Source organism: Xenopus tropicalis, chromosome 2 (assembly GCF_000004195.4).
Source record: "Xenopus tropicalis strain Nigerian chromosome 2, UCB_Xtro_10.0, whole genome shotgun sequence".
Lineage (NCBI taxonomy): Eukaryota > Metazoa > Chordata > Amphibia > Anura > Pipidae > Xenopus > Xenopus tropicalis.
The window spans coordinates 93,728,134-93,755,435 of record NC_030678.2 but is presented as its reverse complement, the minus strand read 5'-3'; the positions used below and the strand labels follow the sequence as shown (position 1 = coordinate 93,755,435).

Genomic DNA, 27,302 nt, shown 5'->3' with positions numbered 1-27,302 from the left:
TAATCTATTAAAGGGGTAATTCACCTTTCAGATAACTTTTAGTATGTCACAGAATGACCAATTCTTTGCAACTTTTCAATTGTTTTTTATTTGTTGTAGTTTTTGCGTTATTCGCCTTCTGACTCTTTTCAGCTTTCACTGAACCCAGCAGCCAAAAAAAAAATATTTTTCTCCAAGGCTACAATTTAGTGATTGTTACTTTTTATTACTTATTTTTCTATTCAGGTCCTCTCCTATTAATCTTCCAGTCTCTTGTTTATACCACTGCCTGGTTGCTAGGGTAATCTGTGCACAAGCAACCAGATAGCTGCTGAATTTCCAAACTGGAGAGCTGTTAAACAAAAACTAATTAATTAAAAAATCACGTATAAAAAATGAAGACCAATTGCAAATTGTTTCAGAATATCACTGCTTGTAAATGGTTTTAAATCATACAGATGGAAAGGAATTTCCAGGTCCAATTGCCCATGGGAGAGACAATTTCTAGTGTTGAGTAAGTACCCCCTCTGCCATCAATCTAAAAATATTTAAACAAAACATGAATTGTTTACCTATTGTGAAGTATTTATGCTGCCCAAAAATTTCCCTTATGCTGTCCTTATTGGCAAACACTTTTCCAATGGTGTTTTTTTCTGGAAAAAATACCAGCCTTCCTAAATATTTATGTTTCCTTCCTAGTAAAAACACACACATTTTTACTACTGGCCAGGCGGCAACCCTAGTGGCAGCCCAATCCCGAGCACAGCTCTTCTCATCCTGCTGTTCTGATTGCTTGGTCTGTATGTCCAAAAGATCAAGACAAAATAGCTGCATAACAATATATATATATATATATACATCAGGAGAGAGCCGGCACTCACGTCAGTCAGGTCACAATAGCCTGGGTGCAGGTCCAGGTGAAGACTTAGATACAGCAGCGAAGAGATCTGCACTCACAGGACTTATAGAATTAATCTGGTGTTTATTAAGAAGACAGTCTTCTCAATAAACACCAGATTAATTCTATAAGTCCTGTGAGTGCGGATCTCTTCGCTGCTGTATATATATATATTGTTATGAGCAGATGTGGAGGTGAAACAACTGTTTGGCTACAGGGTTAGTAGAACTTGCAAGAGCAATCAGGCTCAGGGACCTATCATGGTACCATAGGCATAAAAAATTATCTTTCACATAGACACATCTGGATTTAGGGAAGGAAAAATAGTTCATTTGGCCACAGCCTCCAGCACCTGGAGGACCCTAGCCAGAAAATGTAACTGGTTAAAGTACAGATAACATATTTCTTGTGTAAATGTATTTTACACTGTCAGTATTCATGGCATGACCTACAATATTAAACTCTAGCATTGCAAGATAGCGAGTACTAAAGTTCTTCAATCACAGCTGCTGGGGCACAGGCTGGAAATTCTTGATGTACAATTATTTTCCTTATGCAGGGCCTGAAACTTTCTTTATGACCGGGTCAGTGCAGTAGTGATGAGTAAATGTTCCATTTTGCTTTGCCAAATAATTTGAATGAAACTGCAAATATTTGCAAACCACACTGCAAGTTTTTCCATATCACACTTCTTTGCGTTGAAACTATTTTTGTACCCATTGGAGCCTCTGGTGGATTTTTTCACACCAAAACCTGGTGAAAAGTTTGGCTCACCGCTACAACGCTTGAGGAAGATGAGCAACTCGTAATCTCACATGTATTATTTTTATTAACACATAAGCGCCAACATACTCCACAGCAATAAACAATACAGTGAGTAGAAACGACACATTTTCTTTCAAGTGCGATCATTTACTAACTGTGCCATAATCTCGGCCTACACTCTTCAAACACCTGACGCCTCCAATCACTAAGCACCACTATCTGTGCACGACCGGAAACTCATTTTATTCCCTCTCCTGCGCAACTGCTTCGCGTGAGCGCGCACGCACGTACGTACGCGTTTCACTGCGTCACCCGTTACGTTCTCCTCGTGCCCTGTATTGACTAGCGCGCAGTTGTCTTTGCGCGCGTTGCTGGCTTAACGTGCAGGTGTTCGATTCTATCCAGACGCCATCATGTCTTCAGGTAAAACTGGCTGAGCTAGTGGGACCAAAAAATCCGATACCGGCATGGAGTGGGAGGTTTGGTGGCGAGTGCCTTACCTTCCAGCGCCCGGTCACTGGGCCTAGGGAGCCGAACAGGAGGGGGAGGTGACGCAGGAGCAGGGAAGCCAAGGAAGCGCAGTCGTACACAGTGTAATAGTAATGGGTGCAACATGTCCGCCGGTAATAGAAACCCTGATATGTCTGTCAGATTACTCTTAATAGGCTAGTTATTGCACATTAAGGTAGCCGGGTTTGCCTGTCATCGATCAGATCTGTTTCTGTGATTTCCCCATTACTGTCTAGGTAAAATGTTCGTGCTTTTTAAAAATACAAATCCGTGCCCTCTGCACCCCAAAGTGGGCCGGGATTGGTATTTTTTTTCAGTGAAAGTGTTGTAGGGTGCTTGCAAGGGGTTTTGTTGGAATGGGTAAAGAGTAATTATAACAATCTCTCTTTTTAAAGGTATACGGTCATGGAAAAACATAAATGCATCAGTTAATAGAACTTCTCCTGCATTGAAATTAGTTTTTCAAAAACTGTTTTTTTATTTAATTTAAAATTTCACATGAGGCTAGCCATATTCTGCATTTCCCAGGGTGCCACAGCCATGTGCTCTGGTAAACTTCAGTCACACTTTACTGCAGAGCTGCAAGTTGGCGTGACTTCAAATCCCCCCTTCTCCCCCAGCAGCAGAACAGTGGGAAGGTAGTAACTCCCAGTAGATATCACAATAGCACTCAGTAGTAAAGGTGGCCATACATGTTAAGATCCACTTGTTTGACTAAGTTGCCAAGCGAGCGGATCTTCTCCCGATATCCCCACCTACAGGTGTGTGATATCGGGCAAATGTAGGCTATTTCCCTGAGGCCAAACGGTCGAATTATAACGGAGGTATTGGGCACTGTTGTTTAGGGGACCGCATCAACGTACCGATGCGGTCCCCGATCCAAGTAAATCTTTTAACCTGCCCTATCGATATCTGGCTAATTTCGCCGGTGGGATGGCATTTTGGGGAGATAAGTCGCCTGCGACAAATCTCCCCGTGTGCCACAGCCCTAAAGTGTTGCTTGAATTTCACCTTTAAAATGCTGGGTCTTACACTTTCCTCAAGAAAACTGCTTTGCCAAAGTTTTATCATTTAGCTGTTATAGCATGAACACTTTTTCTGGACACTTCATTCAGAGAGTCCCCCCTGAGAAGCTTATGTTCTGTATTTGCCTTGCTTGCATAATCAGTAAAGTGCATCTTAATGATATTTATAGTTAGTAGTAGTTAGACCAGGACAATTTGCTCATCTGTATTATCTGATAATACATTATACAAACAGTGCGCTGATGACATCCTTTTCCTTGTGACACTGGTTGGAGGGTAATTCAAAGGTGGAAGGTTTCTCTGTAGAGATTATCCAGTGTTACCCAACATATTGTGAGTTCCCACGGTGTGAAAAAGCACATAATTTGTTTTTAAAGCCCATGCTTTACAGTTTTTTTAGAGATAATATGGCTGCCTGTCTACAGCTTTAAGCAATATCTGAACATCTAAAAATAGCACAATAAATAGGACTTGTGTTAAGAATTCATTCTGCCTATTCTTATGCCATTTTAAAGCAATAATTTGAAAGTGTTTTTTTTTACTGAACAACCACCACCTCCCTGTTCCTATTGCCTCACTGAGCACTTTCTTCACCTACACTTATAATGCCCCACCGCTCCTATCCGCTCTTTGTCAATTCTGCACCCAGAGTCAGTGCATCAGCCTGGGTGCAGACACACGGAGCAGATTTTTAAAATTCACACTTGCACATTACTATTCCAAAATATGTCCGCACCCAGGCCAACACAGAGATTCTGGTTGTAGATACAACAAAGAGCAGATAGGAGCAAAGGGGCAAAGCACAGACAGAGAAACTGCATTGTGTGCAATAGCCTTATAAAGAGGGCAGTATGTTCAGAGTTCTTTATCTACTTTTAACCAAACAAATCCCTCCCTTTTCTAAAGGTGCCCATACATGCTAAGATTCGCTCACTTGGCCCTGGGGCCAAACGATCGAATTATATTGGTGGCAATGGGGCAGTCGGTTCGGGGTCCACATCAACGAGCCAATGCGGTCTCCGATCCGACAAGATTTTCTAACCTGCCCGATCGAGATCTGGCCAATTTCAGGCCAGATATCGGTCGGGCAGGCCCATCGGTAGTCCCCATACACGTGCCGATTAGCTGCCGAATCGGTCTAAATGACCGATATTGGCAGCTAGAATTGGCCCATGTATGGGGACCTTAAGCAACAGCCTTTGAGAAGCTCATTATCAGAGGGTTTTTTCAGTGGACTCTAAATTTGTTTTCAGATCCTCCATTGATCTGCATGCTAAAGTGAAACAGGCTTCATATTCTTTAGTGCTAGAAATAACAAAAAACGTACATACTTCATAATTGAGACAAACTGCTAAAAGTTTGTTCAGCGTAAGCCCTATTCATGGAGCTCGTGTTACATAGTGGTGTATACTGTAACCGTTTTTCATATATGGGCTTTTCAGTACTAATTTGGTCAAGATAGGCTGACATATTTTCCAATACAGGTATGGGATCCATTATCCAGAAACCCGTTATCCAGAAAGCTCCGAATTATGGAATGCCTGTCTCCCATAGACTCCATTTTAATCAAATAATTCAGATTTTTTAAATGCATTTTCTTTTTCTCTGTAATAATAAAACAGTACCTTGTATTTGATCCCAACGAAGATATAATTAATCCTTATTGGATGCAAAACAATCCTATTGGGTTTACTTTGTTTTATTGTTTTTTTAGTAGACTTAAAGTAGAAGGAAAGGCAAAGTCACTTGGGGGTGCCAAAATGTTGGGCACCCCCAAGTGACTTTAACAGCTTACCTCGTACCCCGGGCTGGTACCCCTGTTCAGAGAAAACAGCACCAGCCCGGGGTACCTGGAGCGGAGCGCTTCCTCCTTCTGGCTTCCTCTTTCTAAAATGCCGGTGGCTGGGCATGCACAGTAGAGCGAAAAAGCCGACTTTAATGGTTGATTTCGGCTTTTCACTCTACTGCGCGTGCAGCGAATCACAAAGGAGGAAGCGCAGGCAGCTACCCTGGGCTGGTGCTGTTCTCTCCAAACAGGGGCACCAGCCCGGGGTAATAGGTAGCCGGTTAAAGTCACTTGGGGGTGCCTAACATTTTGGCACCCCCAAGTGACTTTGACTTTCTTTTTCCTTTAAGGTATGGAGATCCAAATTACAGAAAGACCCTTGGTCCCAAGCATTCTGGATAATGGGTCCCATACCTGTATATGCTTTTGTATGGCCTTTTAAATCCTCATTTGCACCTGCTTGTAATATTTGAGATTTTGGTCAGGTATTAAAGTTTATATTGATAAGTGTATTCTGTTTTAGATCCCAGTAGCTATGGTGGTTATGGAGGAGGACAGCAGCAACAAAGGTAGGTTTTGGAATATTATAAATGCCAAGCACTATGGAAATATTCTTCCTGATGTTTCACTGGTTAAATACCAAATCTACACGTGCCTCATCGGCAGCGCTCAAATATACATTTTCAGTCTAAAACATCTCTTGGTCTAATGTCAGACATAAATGCCATAGGACTTATATGAAGCAATAAAATTATGTTTAATTTAACGTTTCGGCTTAGACTTAAGCCATCGTCAGCCGAAACGTTGAATTAAACACCATTTTTTTTGCTTCATACAATTCCTGAGAGTGCGGTTTGTTTTGCTTACTATATATACATACATACAAATATACGGAGCACACCCTATAATGGCTCAAACGCCCAGGGTGCTGGCAAAAATAATAGTATACAGACAGTGAGCCGCACACGCCAGGACTTTGCAAAAAAATTGAACCGTTTATTTGAAAAAAAAGGTCCTTTTTTGGCGTGTGCTGCTCACTGTGTGTGTGTATGTATGTATATGTGTATATATATATATATATATATATATATATATATATATATATATATATATATATATTTTTTTTTTTTTTTTTTATAAGATGAATTGCTCCTACCAAAACCCATCAGTCCTTGCTCCAGTGGAGCTCACTGTTTAAGGTCCCATTACATTTATACACACACACTGTGGTTAATTAAATTTGAGTCATTTTACATGCCTTCCTCTTTTTAGAGTGTGGAACTATATATAGATAGTGGAAGTATATATGTTATAAGCCATGTTTATCTTGTAAATTATATCCTTATAAACTGCACTAGGTGATGTCATCCGCTATAATCATAGCTTCCTGACCTGTATTAAAGCACTTAGCCTTTGGCCTTGTTTTATTTTTATATGTTCATGAAACTCCTCATTGACCCTAATTATAGGGATTGCATATTCACTATATATTTTCCCATAATATCAAGTTAACCCTGGTATGTACTTAGTATTTAAGGACTTGAGTATCTGTATTAAGGTTTCAACACATTATTGTTTGTAGCTATCCTGGATATGGGAGTCAAGGCAACCAAAACTCTGGACAACCTTCACAAGTAGGTGTTTTTCCATTTGCATTGTTCATAACGAATTCCTAAATCTTTTGTTCGGTTTGGGATTTGGGCAGATGCTTAGATTATTTTCGTAAAATATGTATTCAGCCAAACCTTTTAGTATTTGGCTGAGCAGAGGTGTTGCTCTTTTTCTTTATATCGGGAGAGGGGTTACAATTGTGCCAGGCCCCTTAAAATCATCTTAACGCATAATGTTGTTTCAAAACTTGCACAATATACATAACTTCCACAAAAACATATAGAAAAATACATAACTTGCTTAGAAACTTGAGTAAGCTGGGCAGCGGGCAAACTCCACTGACCACCAATGAATTAAATACTTAGAGATACTGACACCAGTATTTTTTTTTTTTTTTTTTTTTACATCATATCATTGTCTTTACATACTTATTTATATTTTTGCCCTTACCTATCTGATCCCCCTTGTTCCTGAGGGGGCTGCCATATTTGTGCAGAACGAGTCCGTTAGCATTAGAAGCTATAACTGACAGCCTGGATGGCAGAACAGTCAATTTTATGAACTTCGGGTAACAATTACTTACAAAAGCAGCCCTATCAGTGAAAAACGATCAGCGTGACCTCTAGGTAACTTTTAGGGAGTGATTTAGCAACGGTTGAGTTTAATTTTTCTTGATTCAAGTTTTTTTTATGCTTTAAAAAAAACTCAAATTTGAGTTATGATTTGAGAACTCTAATGTCTGGTATTTATTAAGTGCAAAAAACCCGAAAACTCAAATATAAAATTTTGGCATATAAAAGCTTGCAAGTTTTTATAGAAGCCAATGGAAGTTGTTATAGGGAAAGTCAAGCCATATTCTAAAACTCAAATTTTTTAAGCATAAACTAGAAAAATTTAAGATATTAGAGTTGTTTATTTGTATGAGTTTTTCCTATTAATAAATAAGCGTCCATTCAATATGCAAGTTAATTTGATTTAGAAAAACAAACTTGAATTCATAAACTGCAAAATATTAATATACATTAATGGGCTTATTTATCAATTTTCAAGTGTAGTTTTTTTTTTTTTTTTTTTTAGTGTTAGTATTACTTTAAAGTAAATTCCACTGCCCTTAATGAACTGACTGACTTATTAGCACGTTCAATGTTCATTTTAACTATTTATATGAATGATGTTGCTATGGGGCCCAATAACTAATCAGTAGTAGTTCATAAAAATTAGTTATTGGCCCACTATGCTTACACAATTTACATAACTTATGCTAAAGCTTACATTTAAACTCCACTGACCCACCAGTTAAAACTTACTATTTTTATGCTGCCGACTGGTTGTTGGGCCCCTAAACGTATGCAGTTTACATAACTTGTGCAAAAACTTATGTAACTTCTATATCAAGCAATGACAGTGCAGAGCATGGGCATGTAAGTGGGAAGGGGTTAATCTTAGGGCAAACTCCACTGACCCCCTATAAACAGGCTTATTAGCACATTAATCAATGGAACACCTTATATGAACTGCTTATTCTGTATTTAAAAATGAGTTTTTGACTGTTGCAGCCTTTTAGGTAGTATGTCCAATTTGTCAGACCTCAGCTGAATCCAAATCCTAATTAGCATATCCTGATTAGGATCGGAAGGGGTTAAAAATCGGCGCGCACACAGTGAATTTTTTTTTCACTGCCCATTTGACCCTTTCCAAATTCTAATTTGCATATGCTAATTAAGATTTGGATTCGGTTTGCCCGGGACTACAAATTCGGCCGAAACGGAATCCTTAAAAAAAAAAAAAAAAAAAAGGCGGGCATTCGGTGCATCCCCTACCTAAGTACCACAACAATATAAAGATGTTATTTAAATGCAGGAACATTATTTTTTGTTAAACTTTACATTTCAGATTTATTCTGGCTATGGGCAGACAGCAGAACAGTCATCCTATGGAGGCTACAGTTCTGGCTATGGACAAGGTCATTCAGGTGTGTTTTTTTTTTAAATTTATACTATATTTATATTTTTTGTTTGAAATAAAATTCTTTGCAGCTGGTAAAGGGGTTGTTCAGCTTCAATGTCCAGGCCTTATTAAACCACCAACAATGTTCTCGGTGTGTCAGAAAATTTATTTTCCATAAGTAAAAAGGCCACTGTAAAAGCAACTTTTATACCTGTTAAATCAGTCCTTCTCTAGGTCTCTCTGATCGCTTTTTTGAAGGGATGGGAGTGGCCTATTTTGAACCAGATCCTGAACTTCCTGTATGTTTACATCATCACGTCTTGGACTCACAGACTTTGGACCAGCTAATTGGTTGCTTTTGCACTCTAACCAGTTGCATAAATTGAAAGGTCATTTGTTAATTTCTCCCTTGCAATGGCATAGGCAAACAGACTCTGCATATCACAAATCTAATATACGGTCATGTTAGATTTGCAGCACTCTGGCACAGGAAGCAGTGGCTGACTGAAGGGAGACGCAGCCAGTAGGATTCTAATTCTGCTGCCGGTACTATGTGTGACTTCATATAAGGAAGTAGAAAAGCAACTGGTAGTGTAGGAGTCACTAACCCCCCTTCCCAGCACAGGGTCTGTGCAAAAGTGAAGGATCAGTGGAGGGAGTATTCTGAGTTAAATATCTCTGTAGCTGCACATTTTTGTTAACTATGTATATGGCAAAGATTGTTCCATTAATGTGAACTGTTAGATTTGTCATTGTTGTACAAAGGCAAACAACCCCTTCCAGTCAAAATGTAAGATCTTATAACTTTTTGTTTTGTCCAGGATTGGCACAGCCATTGCAAGGCCAGAGCAGCACTGGCCATGATAACCAACAATCCTATGGAAATTATGGGCAGCAGGGTGCAGATTCACGAGGAGGGTAAGGAAAATAGCAAAAAAGGAAACTAAAACCATCAGGCAGAGGTGCAATGAGGTTGTGACCACAAAATACATATAGACAACAACAAGAAATCCTCTGCACTCACCCATTATCAATATACCCTCCTCTTTAAGCAAAACAGGGATTGTTGGTCCATATATTGCAATATACTTCAAGCTAGCCAACTACGTCAGTCGTAGGCCCTTCTGGCCTGTCCTACATTTATGCGATTCATTAAGAATTCTACTGCTAATGCATTTAATAAAGGGACTAAGTTTTACCTGCAGCTAACTTGCTTTCAAGGTTAAAACTCCCAAATGGTTGCCCTTTTATTAGCTCCACTGGGAAATACATGCCTAATTAACATTCAGTGGCGGGAAAAGTGGGAAATGACGTCATCAACACACATCAATCATTGGGGGGAAAACACCAAAGTTCTGAATAAACAAAGGAATTTGCAAAAAAGTTAAAATAAAAGGGAATATATACACAGAAAATACTGCATATAACAACTATATACCGTATATACTCGAATATAAGCCGATGCGAATATAAGCCGAGGTACCTAATTTTACCTAAGAAAACTGGAAAAACTTATTGACTCGTGTATAAGCCTAGGCATCCATTTCTTTTAACACACCTGCACATGAAAGTTGTGAGCATGTACGTATGGGCGAGAATCTGCTAATACAGGGGTCTGATAGGAGTGGGAGCCTATGATGCCATTATTATCACTATAGCTGGTTCAGTACACTTATGCTACACATGAACACTTACTTGGGTTCAACATGTGGGTCTTTATTATCCACCAATAATACCCTGCAAATGCGACTGAATGATGCTACTAGTAGGAAAACACACTCAGTTCCTGCTTAAGTGTGTTCCAGAATTGACGTGCGTGAGTTATAGTTGCACTGGAGACTGTTGTGGGCATATACATACACTGTTGATCAGTTGTAAATAGATGAACTTTGATACCCTTACTAATTTTTAACGTTCCTGAGTAGCGGTAACAGTAAAAGCGAGGTTATTAATTTAACGTTGCTCAATCTTTTGATTGAACTGTGGATATTAGTCCAGTGACTGGGTTAAATTGTGTAATTAAGAATACTGTAACTATCCGCACTCACTACAAATGAATTGTTTTTAATGAATCATTGATTCTCTTGTTTTTTGGTGGATCCTATTTTAGATATATTTTAATAATATGAAATTAAAAGTTATATTTTAAAACCAAATAAGCAACAAATGAAATCTTTTTCCTTTTGTATATACGATTTTTGAGGTATTAATACCGGGTGTTTGGTAATAAATGAACTCTTGAGCGATTTATAGAAATACAACATATACATACAGGACCCTCGAATCCATCACTGTCTGCCATCTGATCCTTGCTATTAAACTAATGCGCGCTGCCTGACCTCTTAACTGCCGGTGTGCCCGACGCTACCTACAACCCTACTGACAGCGAGATGCAACCGGCACACGCAAGCGCATCACCCCCGTGCGCGCAACGTGACGCGTGCGACGTTTGCCGGTTGCATCTCGCTGTCAGTAGGGTTGTAGGTAGCGTCGGGCACACCGGCAGTTAAGAGGTCAGGCAGCGCGCATTAGTTTAATAGCAAGGATGAGTGCGGATCTCTTGTGAGTGCGGATCTCTTCACTGCTGTATCTAATTCTTCACCTGGACCTGCACCCAGGCTATTGTGACCCGATTGACGTGAGCGCCGGCTCTCTCCTGATGTGTGTGTGTGTGTCTATATATATCTCCAAAAAATGCAGCTCATCCCATGTTTCAATCAAAACTAATTGGGTGCATGTAGGTGAGTGGCTTGTATTATGTACTATACATATTACCCCAGCACTCCATTATATAGCTTCAAGAGAAAATTAAAAATCAATTTTGCACACACTGAAGGAAAAATGTCTGCATTTTAGTGAAAAGAGACACGTTTAGTTACACGGTTTGTACAAAGTATGCATAAGCTGACGCGCCCCGTCAAGGCAGTGTTCTTGCGTCAGTCCTAACCTAGCGAAAAAGAGTATTTTTTTTTTTTTCTCCTGGAATTTTCTCTTGAAGCTATATGATGGAGTGCTGGGGTAATGTATGTGTATATGTGTGTGTGTATATATATATATATATGTATATATGTGTGTATATATGTGTGTGTATGTGTATATATATATATATATATATATATTAGCAGCAGAGGATTTCTTGTTGTCTATAAGGAAAATAATTAACATCTTGAAGTTTTATCAAACAAAACACCTGCAGCATTTCCTACAGCCTTAAAGTGATACTGACACAAAAAAACTACTCTTTAAAATATGAATGTACATTAAAAGTTACCTGTAGGTCATGTTGATCATTTTTCGCTGATAGGGCTGCTTTTGCAAGTAATTGTTACATGAAGTTCCTAAACTGTTTTGCCAACCTAAGCCTGTCAGTTATAGCTTCTAATGCTAATTCATTACTGCTGCCCAAACACTGCAGCCCCCTCATAGAGAAACATGGGGGATCTGATAGGTAATGTAGAAGCATCATATATAAATACTTTAGGGCAACATTATAAATAGCATACAAAGACAATGTTATGATGTAAAAAAAGATTTTATTTCTGGTGTCGGTATCTCTTTAAATTGAAATATCGCTGTAATTTTTACATTCAGTGGAAACATTTTTTTGCAAGATTATATTCTGATTTGATTATTTTTTATTGTATTGGTGATTTGCTATAAAATGCTAATTTAAACAAAAATGTAGGTATGGAGGAAGATTTGACACCCAATCAAGTGGGCAACAGCAACAAGACTCTTATGACCAGCATGGTTATGGTCAGAAGCAGAGAATAGGCTATGGGGAGACACCACAGCAAGGATCCCTTGACCAGCCAGGACATGGGCAGAAACCAAGATCAGGCTATGGGGAGCAGCCCCAGCAAGGACCCTATGATCAGCCTGGATATGGTCAGAAAGAGCGACCAGGATATGGAGAGCAACCACAGCAAGGATCATCTGACCAGCCAGGATATGGTCAGAAGCAATCTCAGCAAGGACGCTATGACCAGACTGGGGGATTTGAGCAGCAGTCTTACCAGTCACGAAAAGAAGGCTATGGTCATTCCCATCAAGGTATCGTATGGTTTTTGTTTTGTTTTTTTTATGAAGTGTAAATTGAGCTACATTTTTTAATTCTTCTGTCAAATTTGTTCTTTAAAAGTTTTTGTTTAAAGTTGGCTTAAAACAACTTTTTTTTTGCCTGATTTTTCGCTCCTGTTGTAATTTCCTTACAAAAATTCAAAAAATGTAGCTTACCTGTTCATTACTTGATTGAATATTGGGCAACATCAGATATTGGGGGTCAGGTGATTTTGAGCCCATATGTGCTTTTATAAGCTTTTTATTTTTATGTATGTGCAATGATTCTTTGACCAGCATCTGTAAATAAAATGTTTTCAAACTGCGCTTCCACTGGCATCTACCACAAGTGAAATAGCACCTTGCAAATGCTGCTTTTTTTTTTTTTTTTTGAGTGCTTCTCTTCGGTTGCAGACTGCCCTTAACACTTCTTTTTAAGCCAATGGAAAGTGATCAGAACATATGTGCCATTGCCCTGTTAGGCCAGTACATATTAAAGAAACAGCATTACACGTCTGGTTGCTTATTTTTTATTTCTTTTTGCAGAAGATGATCGTCGGGACTCAGGCAGGTATGGTGGTGACCGAGGTTATGGCGGGGCCCAGGGATTTGGTGGTGGTCGAGGACGTGGCGGTTTCGATTCAGAGAGGAGGGGCTACCAAGGTGGCATGAGGTGAGCTTTTAACCATTTATAAAGTATTCATGTTTCTTATTGTATAAATGCCTGCTTAAATTCAGAGTTAGATTTTAAGTTTTAGAGCAACAGAAGTTTTAAACCTGAGTCTTACATTTTTTGCATTTAATAAATATTGAACATTTGAGTTTTGGAAATTCAAATTTTGAGTTTAAGTACAAAAAAATTCAAGGTGTGATAAAAATTTAAATTCAGGCTTTGATAATTCAGCCCCTTAGTTTTTTATAGATCTACCAAGTCAACACGCCTGTTTTTTAATTTATCCATAAGTTTCTTTCCAGCCTGCTGCTAAAAATTCTGACTGGAGTCACCTTTCCTGACATCCAATCGATTATAGGCAGCACTCAGTCTTAATTCATTAAAATGCCTTTGTCACAATGCAGGCAGCAGCAAAGTTTCAAGCCTAATTGGCTCTTTATCACTTTTCCTGACAGCCAAAACACAGTGACTGCAAGGTTTATATTTTTTTTAATTTTTTTTTTTTGTATTTCCTGCAGGAAAAAATTTTTTAAACGTACTACATGCTAAAAATTAAATTTTACTCCATTCAACTAGACTAGTTATAGTCAATGCATATTTATTATTTTTACAACTTTTTAATATGAAACATATATTAGGGCTTGATTTGTTATACTTCTAATTGCATTGCATGCATTTAAAAAAAACAATCGAAAATATAAGCAGTAAATTGATTTACATAAAATCAATTTTTAGTAAGAAAGACTAACTTCTGTCTGTTGGGTACTACATGCATATACCTTTAATTTTTACTGTTTATGTTTGGAAGACAGCTCAAATTAATAAAGAACTCTATTATCACATTGACATCCATTGAAACAAAAATGTGTTATATAAAGAGGTCATTGGCAAGTTCCTGACCATTTCTTTATTCTGTATACAGTTGTGTCTGCAAGTTTGTAAACCCTTTTTGAATTTTAAACATTTCTGCATAAATAAAACTTTATCTGTTTTGCATGCAAGTCCTAAAACTAGATGAGAACCCAATTAAAAACAAGTCATACAGCATAATGCTTGCTCATTTATTTAGTGAGGAAAATGATTCAAATTTACATATTTGTGTGAATTATGTGAATCTCTGGAATTCTCAGTTCATTTAAAATTAGAATCAGGTGTATGATCAGGTGTAAACTTGGAAACCAAAATCTGTATCTTACTAGCCAGGTCTGATGGTAACAACACAGGTTTGTGGAAGTGTGAAAATGCCTACAACATTGTGGGCAATAAATATACTTCATTGAAAATCCCAAGGTAAGTTGCCGAAAATGAACGCTACAGTGCTGGTTTATTAGTGGTGGTTAAGGGAAGTGGCATCAATTTGAGTGTAAAATGTAACTTGTTTGTGTCTGGGGAAACAATATCACCCAACTTTAAAGGTAACATTGGTGGTGGGAAAGAAATTGCCATGATCTGGTGATGTCTTGCTGTCTACTATGGCACTCAGCAGGGTTACTGCACCGTTACCTCAGGTGGCAATAATAACAAAAACTGCATATAATGTCAGTTATATAAGAATATGTGAGTTGGCCTAATCATTAAAAGATATCCTTCTGAAGGTGGTGATTTTTTAATCTCCTGAAGTACTTGCATAGTTGACCCACATATAGTTGCTCTTGTCACTTTAAAGCACTTATTTCTTTAACTTGCTACATATAGAACAGTTTTAATGACTATTTAAGATGTAAGACATTCTAAATTTAAGTTCTGTTTTTAACTTAAAGAAAGGGAATATTGTAATTTTGCTACAAATAAGACTGGGGTCAAGTGTGCCTTTCTTGTGGCATGTTGTAATTGAGTAACCTTCCCTGGAATCACTGCTATTTTTTAATGAACTTAACCAGAGAGATCGGACACTGCTCTGTGATTTTTCTTCCGATAACATTTTTCCATTTATTTTTATTTATCTTGGAGGCAAAGCAGCTTCTCAGTATGTCTGTGTTGCCTTACACTGTCCTTAAAATGATAGTAAATGTAATATTTTGTTTAATATGGAATGAACAGATGGCAAATAAGCTGTGTACGATACAAGCTAGCTTTTATAGTGGGTGAGCTAACATCAACCTGTAGCTAATTGACTTCTCAAGTGAAATTCACCATTCAATGTAGCCATGCTAGCACTTCTAATTAAGCCAGAAAAAAATGTCAACCCAAAATGTTCCCTGCTGCACACTTTATCATGGCAGTATCTGGGGGCTTCCACACAGACTGTGTAGGAATGTAGTATTTTTTTTTTTTCAAATCGAAGGTTAATTAAAACCAAGCTAGGGTAAGTAGAGTGTAGGAATTCTTGATTTTTACACTGTAACTTACTACTCGATAGCTCACAGTGCAGTTGGAAATGGTTAATGTAACATCGTATGTATTTAACAGTTAAGGAAATAATCTCAATAAAGTGTTAAAGGAGAAGAAAAGGTAATATCACTGGAGGTGGCAAATATTAGGTATACTCCAGAGCAGGGGTGAGCAAACTTTTTGGCTCAGGGGCCACATTGACATAGAGACGGGCCGGACCAGGCAGGGCCAGCGTTACGCCCAGGGCTGCCATCAGAAGAAATCACAGGGCCTCTCAGCTCCACTCCCCGGCATCCTGCAGCTCCACTACCCCCCCCCCCCCCCCAGCTGTATTCTTTTATACTGCACGCGACGTCAGCACGCACGGGGCAAAACCAATCGGGGACCGCCATTCTACTTACCTGAGATGCTGGGCCAGTGCTTCTGAAAACTGCACTAGCCAGGTTACTTTTTGAGCAGAAAGGAGAGTATGGCAATGATTGAGCTCCTACAGGGGTCTCTGGTAAGATAAATGTCTAATTTACATTAGTGTATAGAAACATATTAAATAATGGCTGGCATTAGATCTGATCTCACACCTATTAGATATGCAATGTGCAATTCATAGTCATACTAGTATCACAGGAGGCTGCAGATTTAGTTTCATGTTATATAAACCATATCTTATGCAGTCAAAACTAAATCCCATCCAAGTGGCAAGTATAGGGTACAGTTGTAAGCTATTACAGGTATGCGACCTGTTATCCACGATGCTCGAGACCTGGGGTTTTCTGGATAAGGAATCTTTTCATAATTTGGATCTCCATAACTTAAGAATAAGTAAACCTTTTTTTTTTTTTTCTATCAGTAAAATTACTCTAAACAGCATCCAGAATTATCTACCTTTAGCTTTTCTTTGCTGTATAAGGAAATGTGTATATTTTCTATAACTAAAAATGAATTCTTAACTGTTTAATCAATGACTGGACTTTGCTATTTGCTTCCTTTCCCAAAAACATGGTAACCATGGGAACCTGACTTACTCTTGGCTCATTTTTGGGGTATCTGAGCTCAACAGCCATAAGTTTTAAGGGGGGCCAAAAATCATGTCTCCGCTTTTTCCTCCGCAGCGGTGGTGATCGAGGTGGCTCCAAAAATTTTGGTGGTAAGTGCCCAGAATCTAAACCGTTTCCATGGAAATCCTGTCGCAAAGAACAGGACTTCTCAGCTTGTTCCAGGCCAGTAATATGATCTGCTACATATCTGTATACATTTAAACATACAAAAATAGTATCTGAATGCTGATCTGGGGTGATGGGCAAGGAATTACTATTCAGTTTATATTCTTATGGTTGATATCCACTGCTAAGTTTATAAAAAAAAAAAAAGCATTTAAATTAAGGTGTTCCTGAGAAGAAGAAAAAAACTTTGTAAATTTGAATTAGTACAATTCAAAGTTGGTCCTCCACACTCCTTAGTTTTGACTTTTTTCTAAAAGATTTACATGGCATGCTTTTATGCTGCTGGTAAAGAACCTTGGTACCATAATGTTTTTGCTGCACTTTCATCAGTTTTCCCCATTACCATTGTTAGCAGCAATGTGGAACCTAACATTTCTCTTCCCGGAATGGCTAGATTTCTGTTTTTTTAAAGAAAAACATACTTTACCGTATGACGTTTTTTTTGTGTGTTTTATTAATCAGTTAAAGCAGACAAACCACAGTTAGCAATCCCATTTTTTTTTCTAGTCAGATTGCTGTATGCATTTGTAGCCTGCAAACTAAAGAACTGAGGCTTGTACTTGTAGCACATATTGTACAGCACAGACTGTTTTTACAGATAAAAAGATTATATGCATGTTCTTATTTATAATTTACCTAAGCCATTAAAGGTCACTATACCATAACCGTTAAGCAAAACTGATTATAATATAGGGGCCTAGTATGCTAAAGTTTAGACATATCTTTATACAGTCTGGATGGACTTGGTATAAATTTGGTAATGCTCTGAAATATTACTAAACTGCATTTAGTTAAACATGCTTGAAATGTAACTTCATGCCATGCAGTCACTAGTTGGTGGTCAGCCAGCCTGAAGACCTGTTAGTGTGATGTTTTAGGCAATTATGTTAGAAGCAGATGCTATAGTGGCTCTTAAAGGGATGTGTTCAAGCTGAGAATAATGCTAACCTATTTCAAAGTGAGGTAGTTAATATGCAGCTGCATTTTCAGCCTTGTGGTGCACCCCAAAAAGTCACAATTAGGGCTGCAAAATTACCCCTACAGTTATTTTGTGTGCAGTCAGATTTCCAAATAACAGGATGGCAAGCCAGAAAAAAGTAAAAACAACTTGAACTCCCTGATCTCATTTCTGCAGTAGTCTTCCTCTGAGACATTCTTAGTTTGCTGCTGTGCTACCAGTGATTTAAATGTAAGCCATACGCTTAGCACTGCATCTTTTGTTGCTACAATGGAATCGACTGATTCTGCTCCTAGCAGTGATGTGACTGTATAGCTCTGGACAACTGAATGCAATATTTTGTTTTTTTAATTTGGTTTGGCCATATGGAAAGAACACTGCTTAAGGCAGACATAGCAGTGATATTTTGACCACTTCTCATCCATTTTCACCTCCCTGCTTTAGGCAGTGCCTTTTCCATAGATCTGTATGGAAGTGGTGTCAGGGTGATAGTGGTATTTAGACTGCCACTGTGTTCTGCCTACGAATGGTGAAAATTACATTTGTGCCGTAGGCTTATGGTTAATTTTTACACTAATTTCGGATGTTTGGGGAGCATTCAGCATTCACTTATCTGATGAACAGGTTTGCAAAGAAACAAAAAGAAATTAAAGGTAAAATATATCACCATTTATATGTGGGATTTTACAATCCATGTACAGTAAAATATTCATGTGTGAGGGCATAGCTTTTTCTGTGCAGATATTCCTTTTATACGCTAAATACTTCCTTTTAGCTGAGGCATTATGCACATATACAAGTAAGCGAACACAATGTAGTCAAAATTTTGTCCTGCTTTAATTATAATATGTTTAAGCAGTGTCCTCATACATCTCTATTTAGTGGTTGCTAAACCCAGCTTATAGACAGTGTACATTTTGCCTTTAGGCTAGTGGCACACAGGGACACAGGGCTGTTCATAGACTTTTCTGCACTTTCTTTGCAGGAGGAAAAAAGCCACAATGCACACCTAGGGGATCATTTACTAATACACGAATTTGAACCGAATTGGAAAAATTCCGATTTGAAAACGAACATTTTGCGACTTTTTCGTATTTTTTGCGATTGTTTTCGGCGTCTTTACAACTTTTCGGAAATTGTCGCGACTTTTTTGTTACCAATATGATTTGCGAGAAAAAACGCGAGTTTTTCGTAGTCATTCCGAAAGTTGCGCAAAATCTGGCGATTTTGTTTCGTAGCGTTAAAACTTGCGCGAAAAGTTGTGCCTTTTTCGTAGCGTTAAAACTTAAAAGGTGCGACGTTTCGCGCAAGTTTTAACGCTACGAAAAAAATCGCAACTTTTTGCGCAAGTTTTAACGCTACGAAAAATCGCCAGATTTTGCGCAACTTTCGGAATGGCTACGAAATAACTCGTGTTTTTTCGCACAAATCGTATTAGTAACGGAAAAGTCGCAACAATTTAACGAAAAAATCACAAAATACCAATCATTACGAAAAAAAACCGCAATCAGACGCATTCGGCCTGTTCGTGGGTTAGTAAATGTGCCCCCTAGTCTCTCCTTACAAGTGCACTGAAAGTCACAGTGTCTGTTTGTAATGACACACAGAGTGGATTTCATTGTGAAAGTATGCATTTCAGCACCAGATTTGCTCTGTGCGAGCACACAAACCTGATGTTGCACCTGTTTGTGCTCTTGTAAGGAAGAGCAGAGGGGAGCACAATGGCTTTTATCTGCCTGCTTTTTCTACATAGAGAAAAAGCTGATGAGCTGCCCTGTGTGCCAGTAGCATTAATGCTGTGGACAGTGCATGTTTTTGTGGTTGTTTACTTGAAGTACCTTTTAGATACCTGGCTTAGTATTACTTAAGAGGGAATAAAATGTTTGTTTTTTTTATACTGTTAAAGAAAAATTCAAGTTTAGTTTGTTGTATTTAAAAGATCAGCTAATATAAATCCAAGAAAAGCATGATTTATATTCATTATACATTGAACACCAATGAATCAGCTTATTTGATTATGGTTTCATTAGACAGGAAAGAGGGTTTTTTTTTTTTTCTTTGCCGTGTTTAACTTTATTGTGATGTGTTGGAGCATGTTTAATTCTATCTATGTCTGTTTCTTTTCCTTTTACAGGTCCCAGAGATTATGGAAGCAAACAGGATAATGGTAAGCTGTCCATTTTGCAGTCAAGCTTCTCTGCACTCCAAAAATACATTTATTTTTGTTTTTTTTTGTGTAATTTGTTTTTCTCTTCTATAGATGATCAGGATAACTCTGATAATAACACCATATTTGTCCAAGGCATGGGTGAAGATGCTACACAAGATCAAATTTCTGACTACTTCAAGCAGATTGGCATTATTAAGGTATGGAAAATGATGATGACTATGGTATTGTTCAAATTGTACAGTAACACCAGTGCAGAAAACACCCTTTATTGCTGCATAATTATTTTCCTGTCTGGCAACCATGCATAGAGGTTTTTAGTGAAACCAAGCGTAATGGATTTCATTCCCCCCCCTAACTTTATTTTTGTCATTGAAATGTTGCTGTGCCCAGTGTTCTGTTAAGACTAAGGGTTTTAGCAAAGGTCCATTACTGCTTTTCTGGAAGGACTACACAACAGAGTTCTCATAAGTTGCACTTGTACACTGTGATGTGATTTTTACTATTTAATAATTTTATTTTTTTAACCCCAATTTAGATAAACAAAAAGACTGGAAAACCAATGATAAATCTTTACACAGATAAAGAGACAGGCAAATCAAAAGGAGAAGCCACAGTCTCCTTTGATGATCCTCCATCAGCCAAAGCAGCAATTGAATGGTTTGATGGTAAGAATATTGACACTGCACTGTATTGAATGTTTGTCAGCTAAAGCTTCCATCTTTTTTTATTTAGAATTATAACTATAATAGATACTGACACCAGAAATTAAACCTTTTTTTTACATCATATCACTCTTTGCATGCTATTTATAATTTTGCCTTAAAGGTATTTGCCTGATCCTTTTACATTACCCTTGTGATCACCCATGTTCCTCTCTATGGTGGCTGCCATATTTGCACGGCAGCAGCCCTTTAGAATAAGAAGCTATAACTGACAGGTTGAGAAGGGAGAGGTTGGTAAAACAGTCGGGTTTAGGAACGTTAAGTAACATTTACTTAAGAAAGCAGCCCGATTGTTAAAGAAACCATCAATGTGACCTATAGGTAACTTTTAATATGTACATTAATATTTTGTACATTATAATCTTCTTAACCTGAATATGTTTACATTGTAATGAAATTCTTTATCTGTATCTCTTTAATACTAGGTAAAATGTTTCTTGACAATGTTATTAAAGTTTCCTTTGCAACTCGGAGGCCAGAGTTCATGAGAGGTGGTGCTGGTGGTGGAGGAGGAGCAGGAGGAGGAGGTGGAAGACGTGGAGGTGGTGAGTGATTTCAAATACTAAGTGTGCCTATATTCTCATTGGTTAGGTTAAATGAGAAAGATTGTAATCTACATCAAGTTAAGTTTTAGTGAAAATGTTGCCCAATTTCTAAGATTACCTAGACGTGACGGACATTACTTCTGAGGAATTAAATCCCACATGGCTATGGTTACTTGTTGCTGTGTAACAACACTTTTCTTTGCCTCTCTTTGCAAATGCTTTATGCCATTTATTAGCTTTATTGTTGAAAGTATATGATATTTTACTTTCACAAAGGACATCTGTTTCAGCCCTCTCAATATCACTTGATATAAACCGATAAACATCGATTTCTCAGCTTGAAGTACTGCAGTATATATTTTTGTATAACATTATTTAGCAACATTAGCAGAGAACAGCACTGAGAATTCTGACATACATTGTGAATAAATGCATATAGTCTCTAAAGGCAGAATAACAAATGCACATGACGGGCATATTCATGTAGATACCTATAATACACAATATATACATCAGATAAACACTACCTATTTAGTGTGTTCCAGCACATCTCTTGTTACTTAGGCACAATCATACTGCCAAGTCTATTTTAGCATAAGTAACATATTTATTGTTCAGATCATGTAGATGCAGTTATCTGTAGTATTTGAAGTTTGAAGGCTATGAAGTGAACTGCTGCTTTAATCCACAGGGTTTAATAGACTGATGTTCTGCTTGCACTTTTACAAAGCCTCTTCTGTTTTCACAGGTCACAGAGGCGGTGGCTTTGGAGGCCGTGGCTCTTACAGAGGTGGCGGTGGTGGTCCTCAGAATGGTGACTGGGTTTGTCCAAATCCGTAAGTGTCCATCCCTAAAATAATATTATATTTTATTTGGCTTTTTCATTTAAAAAAAAATATGAAATATATGCTCATCCTTTAATTGTAGCTCCTGTGGTAATGTCAACTTTGCAAGGAGAGACTCTTGTAACCAGTGCAGTGAGCCCAGACCAGAAGACTCAAGACATGGTGGAGGTTAGTAGGAGACCACTATTCTGCATGGTATCTGGGAAGCACTTGATAGGGAGACCAGAGCTAATACCAGCCTTTTGCGTTAGTGACAGCCTTTTGATTACTGTGGTCTTCACAAAGAAGGCTGCTGCATTCACACACATCTCATAAGTAATGTCCTGAGAGGTCCATTCGTCTTGTGCTATAGCTGTTATCATTGTTTTAGATCGTGCAGGACAAGATAAATGGTTACTCATTGTCAGATGAACTACCCATTTCTATAGCACTTTACAAAGATCTTTATTTTTCACACTAGTTGCTACTCCATAGTGCTTACAGTGAATTTCCTAGCTACAAAAATGCATTTGAGGCTTACGCAATATAAATTAAGTAATTTTCCTGCATGTTTTTGGGCTGAACTTGGCTAGAACACCCATGGAAAGCATACACAAACATGGAAACATAGAAACTCTGCAAAAAAAAATGTTCTGGCTGATTAAAAAAACAAGTCTGGTGTCAATGTAGCAGTTCAGACTGCTGTTCTGGACCCTAAGTCCATCTTAATTTTCCTGCTAACGTTTGATCATATTGGTTAGTCAATCTCCAGTATCAATCTATAACCATTTATACATGGATAACCCTTGGGACAAAATTCACACAATGTGTGCATTAGTAATTTACTGGTAGCACTTGAAATGTGTACTTCAGCCTTTCCTTGTCTGTGCTCCAAATGTTTGTCTTATATATTAAAAGCATACAGTTGTGCAGCAGGTAATGTATTTTAGAAAAATTGTATATCCTACCTACATAAAGCATTCTAGTTTAATATCCTGGAAACCTGTAACTAACCCCTGGATTAAGTTGGCATAGAGCATGTGATTTTTGGGTAGGTACAGCACAGTGCATTAAATGAGATGCCTGACTTTTTGGAACATTATCGGTGTATGTTTTTTTTTTTTTTTTTGATGACCCTTATGCATTTTTTTAATAGCATTCCTTTTCTGCCTTTTTCTAGTCTGCAGCTGAAAATACTATCTGGTTGTAAGCATCATAGGCCAAAAATAGGATCAGTTGTGCGGTTTAAGTGATGCAAGTCAATCAATCAGACTTTAATCAGCTGTTTTAAGTTTTTTTTTCCCTTACTTAGAACCTAATGTTATGACCTGTACATACCTTTTTAAACTTTGACAATATAAAAAATAGTATTGACATTTTCTATAACTTATTTACATCTGATGTACGAGGGGATTTGTTTGTGTCTTTGTTTTGTTTGTTTGTTTTAAGATTTGTTTAAAGGTAGTAAACATAATTAACTTTTTATCTTTTCCCCTGGAATATAGATCGAGGACGAGGAGGCTATGGAGGTGATAGAGGGTTTAGAGGACGTGGAAGGGGAGGTGGCGGATTTGGGGGTAAAATGGGTGGCCGGTAAGCATACTACCTTAAAATGCTAATCACTACAATACTGTTTGTTAGTTTTCAACAATATTTCAAAAAGACTTGCCGTTTGTAATTGACCTAACCCATTTCTGGACAGAAATTTATTGCTAGTCTGTTTGATAATATAATGGTTGCATCTAGATTTGTTGGGTGTATTTTGTGGCATTTATGAAAGTCCTTTTTACCTTTAATTGGGTTTTTTGTTTAGAACTAATGCTTGCAGTTATAATTAGACTCACTGTCTTGTTTATAGTCACACCTGCTCTAAAGTGTTTTATTTCGAAATTATATTTTCAGGAATGACTTCAGAAGTGATCAACGTAACAGACCTTATTGAAGCTCATCAATCGTCTCTTGCTTTACAAGTGATCTCCATATGTTTAGAGTTATGTCATATGCTTCATACTTGATTTGTTTTGTTTTTGACTTCCCCTAAAATGTGAGAACATTTTTTTTCTTTTGAGTGTTCTAAAAATGTAACAGATTTACAGAGCTCTGCCCCTAATTTCATCAATTTGACCAATGTGAAAAATGCCAAAAGATGTTTTGTAATACAATAAATAAGAATTGTTTTTATTTATGGTTGTTTCTTGTCATATTTCAGTTAAGTGTGACCAGCCTGCACTTAGATTACTTTTAAGATGAAACAGCCTATACTACAATCATGACCCATTTCTTTTTGGGCTTGTGCTAATAATACTTGTTATAAGTACAGCAGCTCCACAGAGCACAATCTGTCTGCTTAAGTCTGGGATGAATACGTATTTACTGTTTAAACATTTCTTTACTCATGGCTAAAAAGCCTTATACACTTAAGTATATCCTCCCATTCTTATTTGTGAGTTATATGAATCATAGGATAACTCATCACATGTGAATTATCATTTTGGGCAATTGAGAAATGGTAAGGACAAAGTGATACAGCTAAATAAAAATGTTAAATTCCATGTCAAAATGCCAAAGACTAGAACACCTCTATTTGATTCTCTATTTATTAAGTAACAGATGACCGAATGAGACACAAGATGCTTGAGGTTAAAAACGACATAGTATTCCAACTAGGAAACTGCACAACCAGTGCAGGGCTAGGGTTTTGGAAAGAAAGCCAATCAAAATGCTCTGTCAATGTCTATGGTGATGCGTGTCATTATACATGTAGGCTGACTGCAGCTGTGACTGGCCTTAAGCAGTTAACCAACTATATTTTAAATTAAATTGACTATACAGTCTAAGTACAGCTTTATACCTACATATTCCCATGCAAGTGACTTGAGTGTTAATACTTTCTAGGTAGGGAAATCACCTTTTTCTGTTAATCTCAACGCCTCAGTAGTGAATGTATGGCTAGAATGACCATTTTAATCTAATAGTTGTAGAAAAGAAAACTGTAAGATTGTTCAGGTAGAGAATATTGTATCCCAGTCTAAATGCTACCTGATCTGCAAATGAATATACTTAACAAAAATAATTTTAACAAGCAAAGAGTTACCAACAGAATGTAATCATACTGGGGTGCTTTGATTTTTACCAATCTTTTCATAGCTTTATTAAAGATGAAAAACAGATTGTTTCAGAACTGGCTCTAGATAGGAGGTTGATAGTTCATTTAATCTGTCACATACGCATACAAGCACAACATATACTAAATGTACCCTGATTGTTCCAAGGCTATTTATGGAAAAATAGGAAAATGAAAATAAAGAATATTTAAAAAGATAAAAAAATTGTTAATTGCTATCACAGCTAATAATGCTTTATAATTAAACCGTGCATACAAACTGATTATATTTTATATTATTTTGTCATTCTAATAGCATAGCAGTCTATAAGCAGCTAAGTGCATTATGCTAACAATATTAAATGTGCAAAATTACTGATGTGTGCATTAGTAATTCGTTTAGTCGCAGCATTTGAAATACATACTTCTGTCCTTGTGTGTACTCATTGAGCATATTTATTATAGTGTACAACTATTTAGAGCTTTGCTTGTTTTCTAAATTGTAGGTGACTTGTAGAATATAATTGCTGATTGGTTGCTATGGGCAACATCACCAGTGATGTTGGCTTACACACTATAATAAATATTGCCCCTAAATGTGTGTGTCTTATAGAATAAAAGCATACAGTCATGCGGCAGGTAATGTCTTTTAGAGAAATGGCATATACTACCTACATATAAAGCATTCTAGTTTAATACTAAATTCTAGTTTAATATCCTGGAAACTGTACCTCCCTGGATTATGATTTGGGTTAATACAATGGTGCAGCACAGTGCATTAAACACCTTTTTGGAGTGTTATAAATGTGCCTTTTTTGTGTAATTTTTTGGATGTATTTTTGTTTCTTTATTAGCGTTACTATTCTCCCAATTTCTAGTCTGTACCTGAAAATGCTATCTGGTTTTTGTTATCATAGCGCAAAAAATTATCTGTATTGATATTTTTAACTACTCAACTTCATTTTCAGGCCCTTTCATATTGCTCTCTCATTCTGGTGTCTGTTGTCTATGCGTGGTTGCTAGGGTAATTTTTTCAACAAGGTAGCAATTTAAATTCCCAGTAAGTGTAGCTATAAAATATAAATATCAAAAAACCACAAAAATGCTAAAGACTAATTCTAGTTCTCTTAGAATACTGATGTCATCATTTTAACATGAACTAACCTTTTAGTCATCCATCTGGCTGCTGTGACTGTTACCTTTGTGTAAGCTGTAATGGTATTAATACTGAGATTAACTGCCCCGCCCCCCAGGCTGTAAAGACCCTGTATTTTTCACACCTATAAACTCCTGCATTGTTCACACCTCAGATTCAGGCTGTAAAGACCATGTATTGCTTTCACCTATAAGTTTCTGCATTGTTCACAGCTCAGGCTCAGACTGTGGGCACCCACATTGTTCACACATATGTAGGAGCAGAGCCAAAATTGTGTCACTGTATGCACAGCAGTACAAAATGTACATAGGCATGATTTCCCGGTCTCCTTCCTGCTCTGCCTGCCCTGCCTGTGTGTGCCATACTGTCTGCCCTATGCTGCCTGTGTGTGCCATACTCTGCCTGCCGTGCCATGTTCTGTCCAGTGTCAGACTAGCCCACCAGGAAACTCTTGGTGGGCTCAGGTGTCAGTGGGACCATCTTGCTTCTATCTATTTAGCCTATTTCATGGTCATTTCCTATTTCTGTATGGGGAAAAGGGAAGCTTGATAGATAGAAGAATACATAGAGTACAGTATGTAGAGAAGAGATTAGAATAATAGTTTGAGGGAGCAGAGGAGGAATTAAAGTTTTGAGAGTGGGCCCATGGTCCCGAGATTTCTGGTGGGCCCCTGCCATCTCAATCCAACACTGGTTCTGCCCTAGGCTGCCTGTGTGCGCCATACTCTGCTTGCCCTCCCCTATAAAGCATTTGTTGTCATACTCTGCCTGCCCTATGCTCCCTGTGTGTGAAATACACTGCCTGCCCTACAATTCCTGGGTGTGCCATACTCTACTTGTCCTACAATTCCTGTGTGTTATACGCTGCCTGTGTGTGCCATACTCTGCCCTATGCTGCCTGTGTGTGCATACTCTGCCTGCCCTATGTCACCTGTGTGTGCCATACTTTGCCTTCCCTAGGCTGCCTGTATGTGCCATACTTAGCCTGTCGTATTCTGTCCCTGTGCCATACTCTGCCTG

General features: G+C 37.8%; 1 protein-coding gene across 2 annotated transcripts; it reads left to right on the top strand.

Moving 5' to 3' along the window:
- Positions 1–1,988: 1,988 nt before the first annotated feature.
- taf15 (TATA-box binding protein associated factor 15) lies at positions 1,989–24,208 on the top strand. 2 transcript variants are annotated; one of them, NM_001004806.1, is made up of 16 exons: positions 1,989–2,065; positions 5,487–5,532; positions 6,546–6,597; positions 8,468–8,546; positions 9,343–9,439; positions 12,207–12,574; positions 13,127–13,253; positions 16,694–16,728; positions 19,897–19,929; positions 20,023–20,129; positions 20,468–20,597; positions 21,080–21,199; positions 21,948–22,035; positions 22,127–22,212; positions 23,529–23,616; positions 23,926–24,208. In NM_001004806.1, the coding sequence occupies exons 1-16, from the start codon at positions 2,056–2,058 to the stop codon at positions 23,963–23,965; spliced, it is 1,506 nt and encodes a 501-aa protein (NP_001004806.1). In that variant the 5' UTR covers positions 1,989–2,055; the 3' UTR covers positions 23,966–24,208. The 2 variants fall into 2 exon arrangements, with proteins under 2 accessions (NP_001004806.1, XP_012812161.2); XM_012956707.3 differs by lacking the exon at positions 1,989–2,065 and adding an exon at positions 2,129–2,265.
- The last annotated feature ends 3,094 nt before the right edge of the window (positions 24,209–27,302 follow it).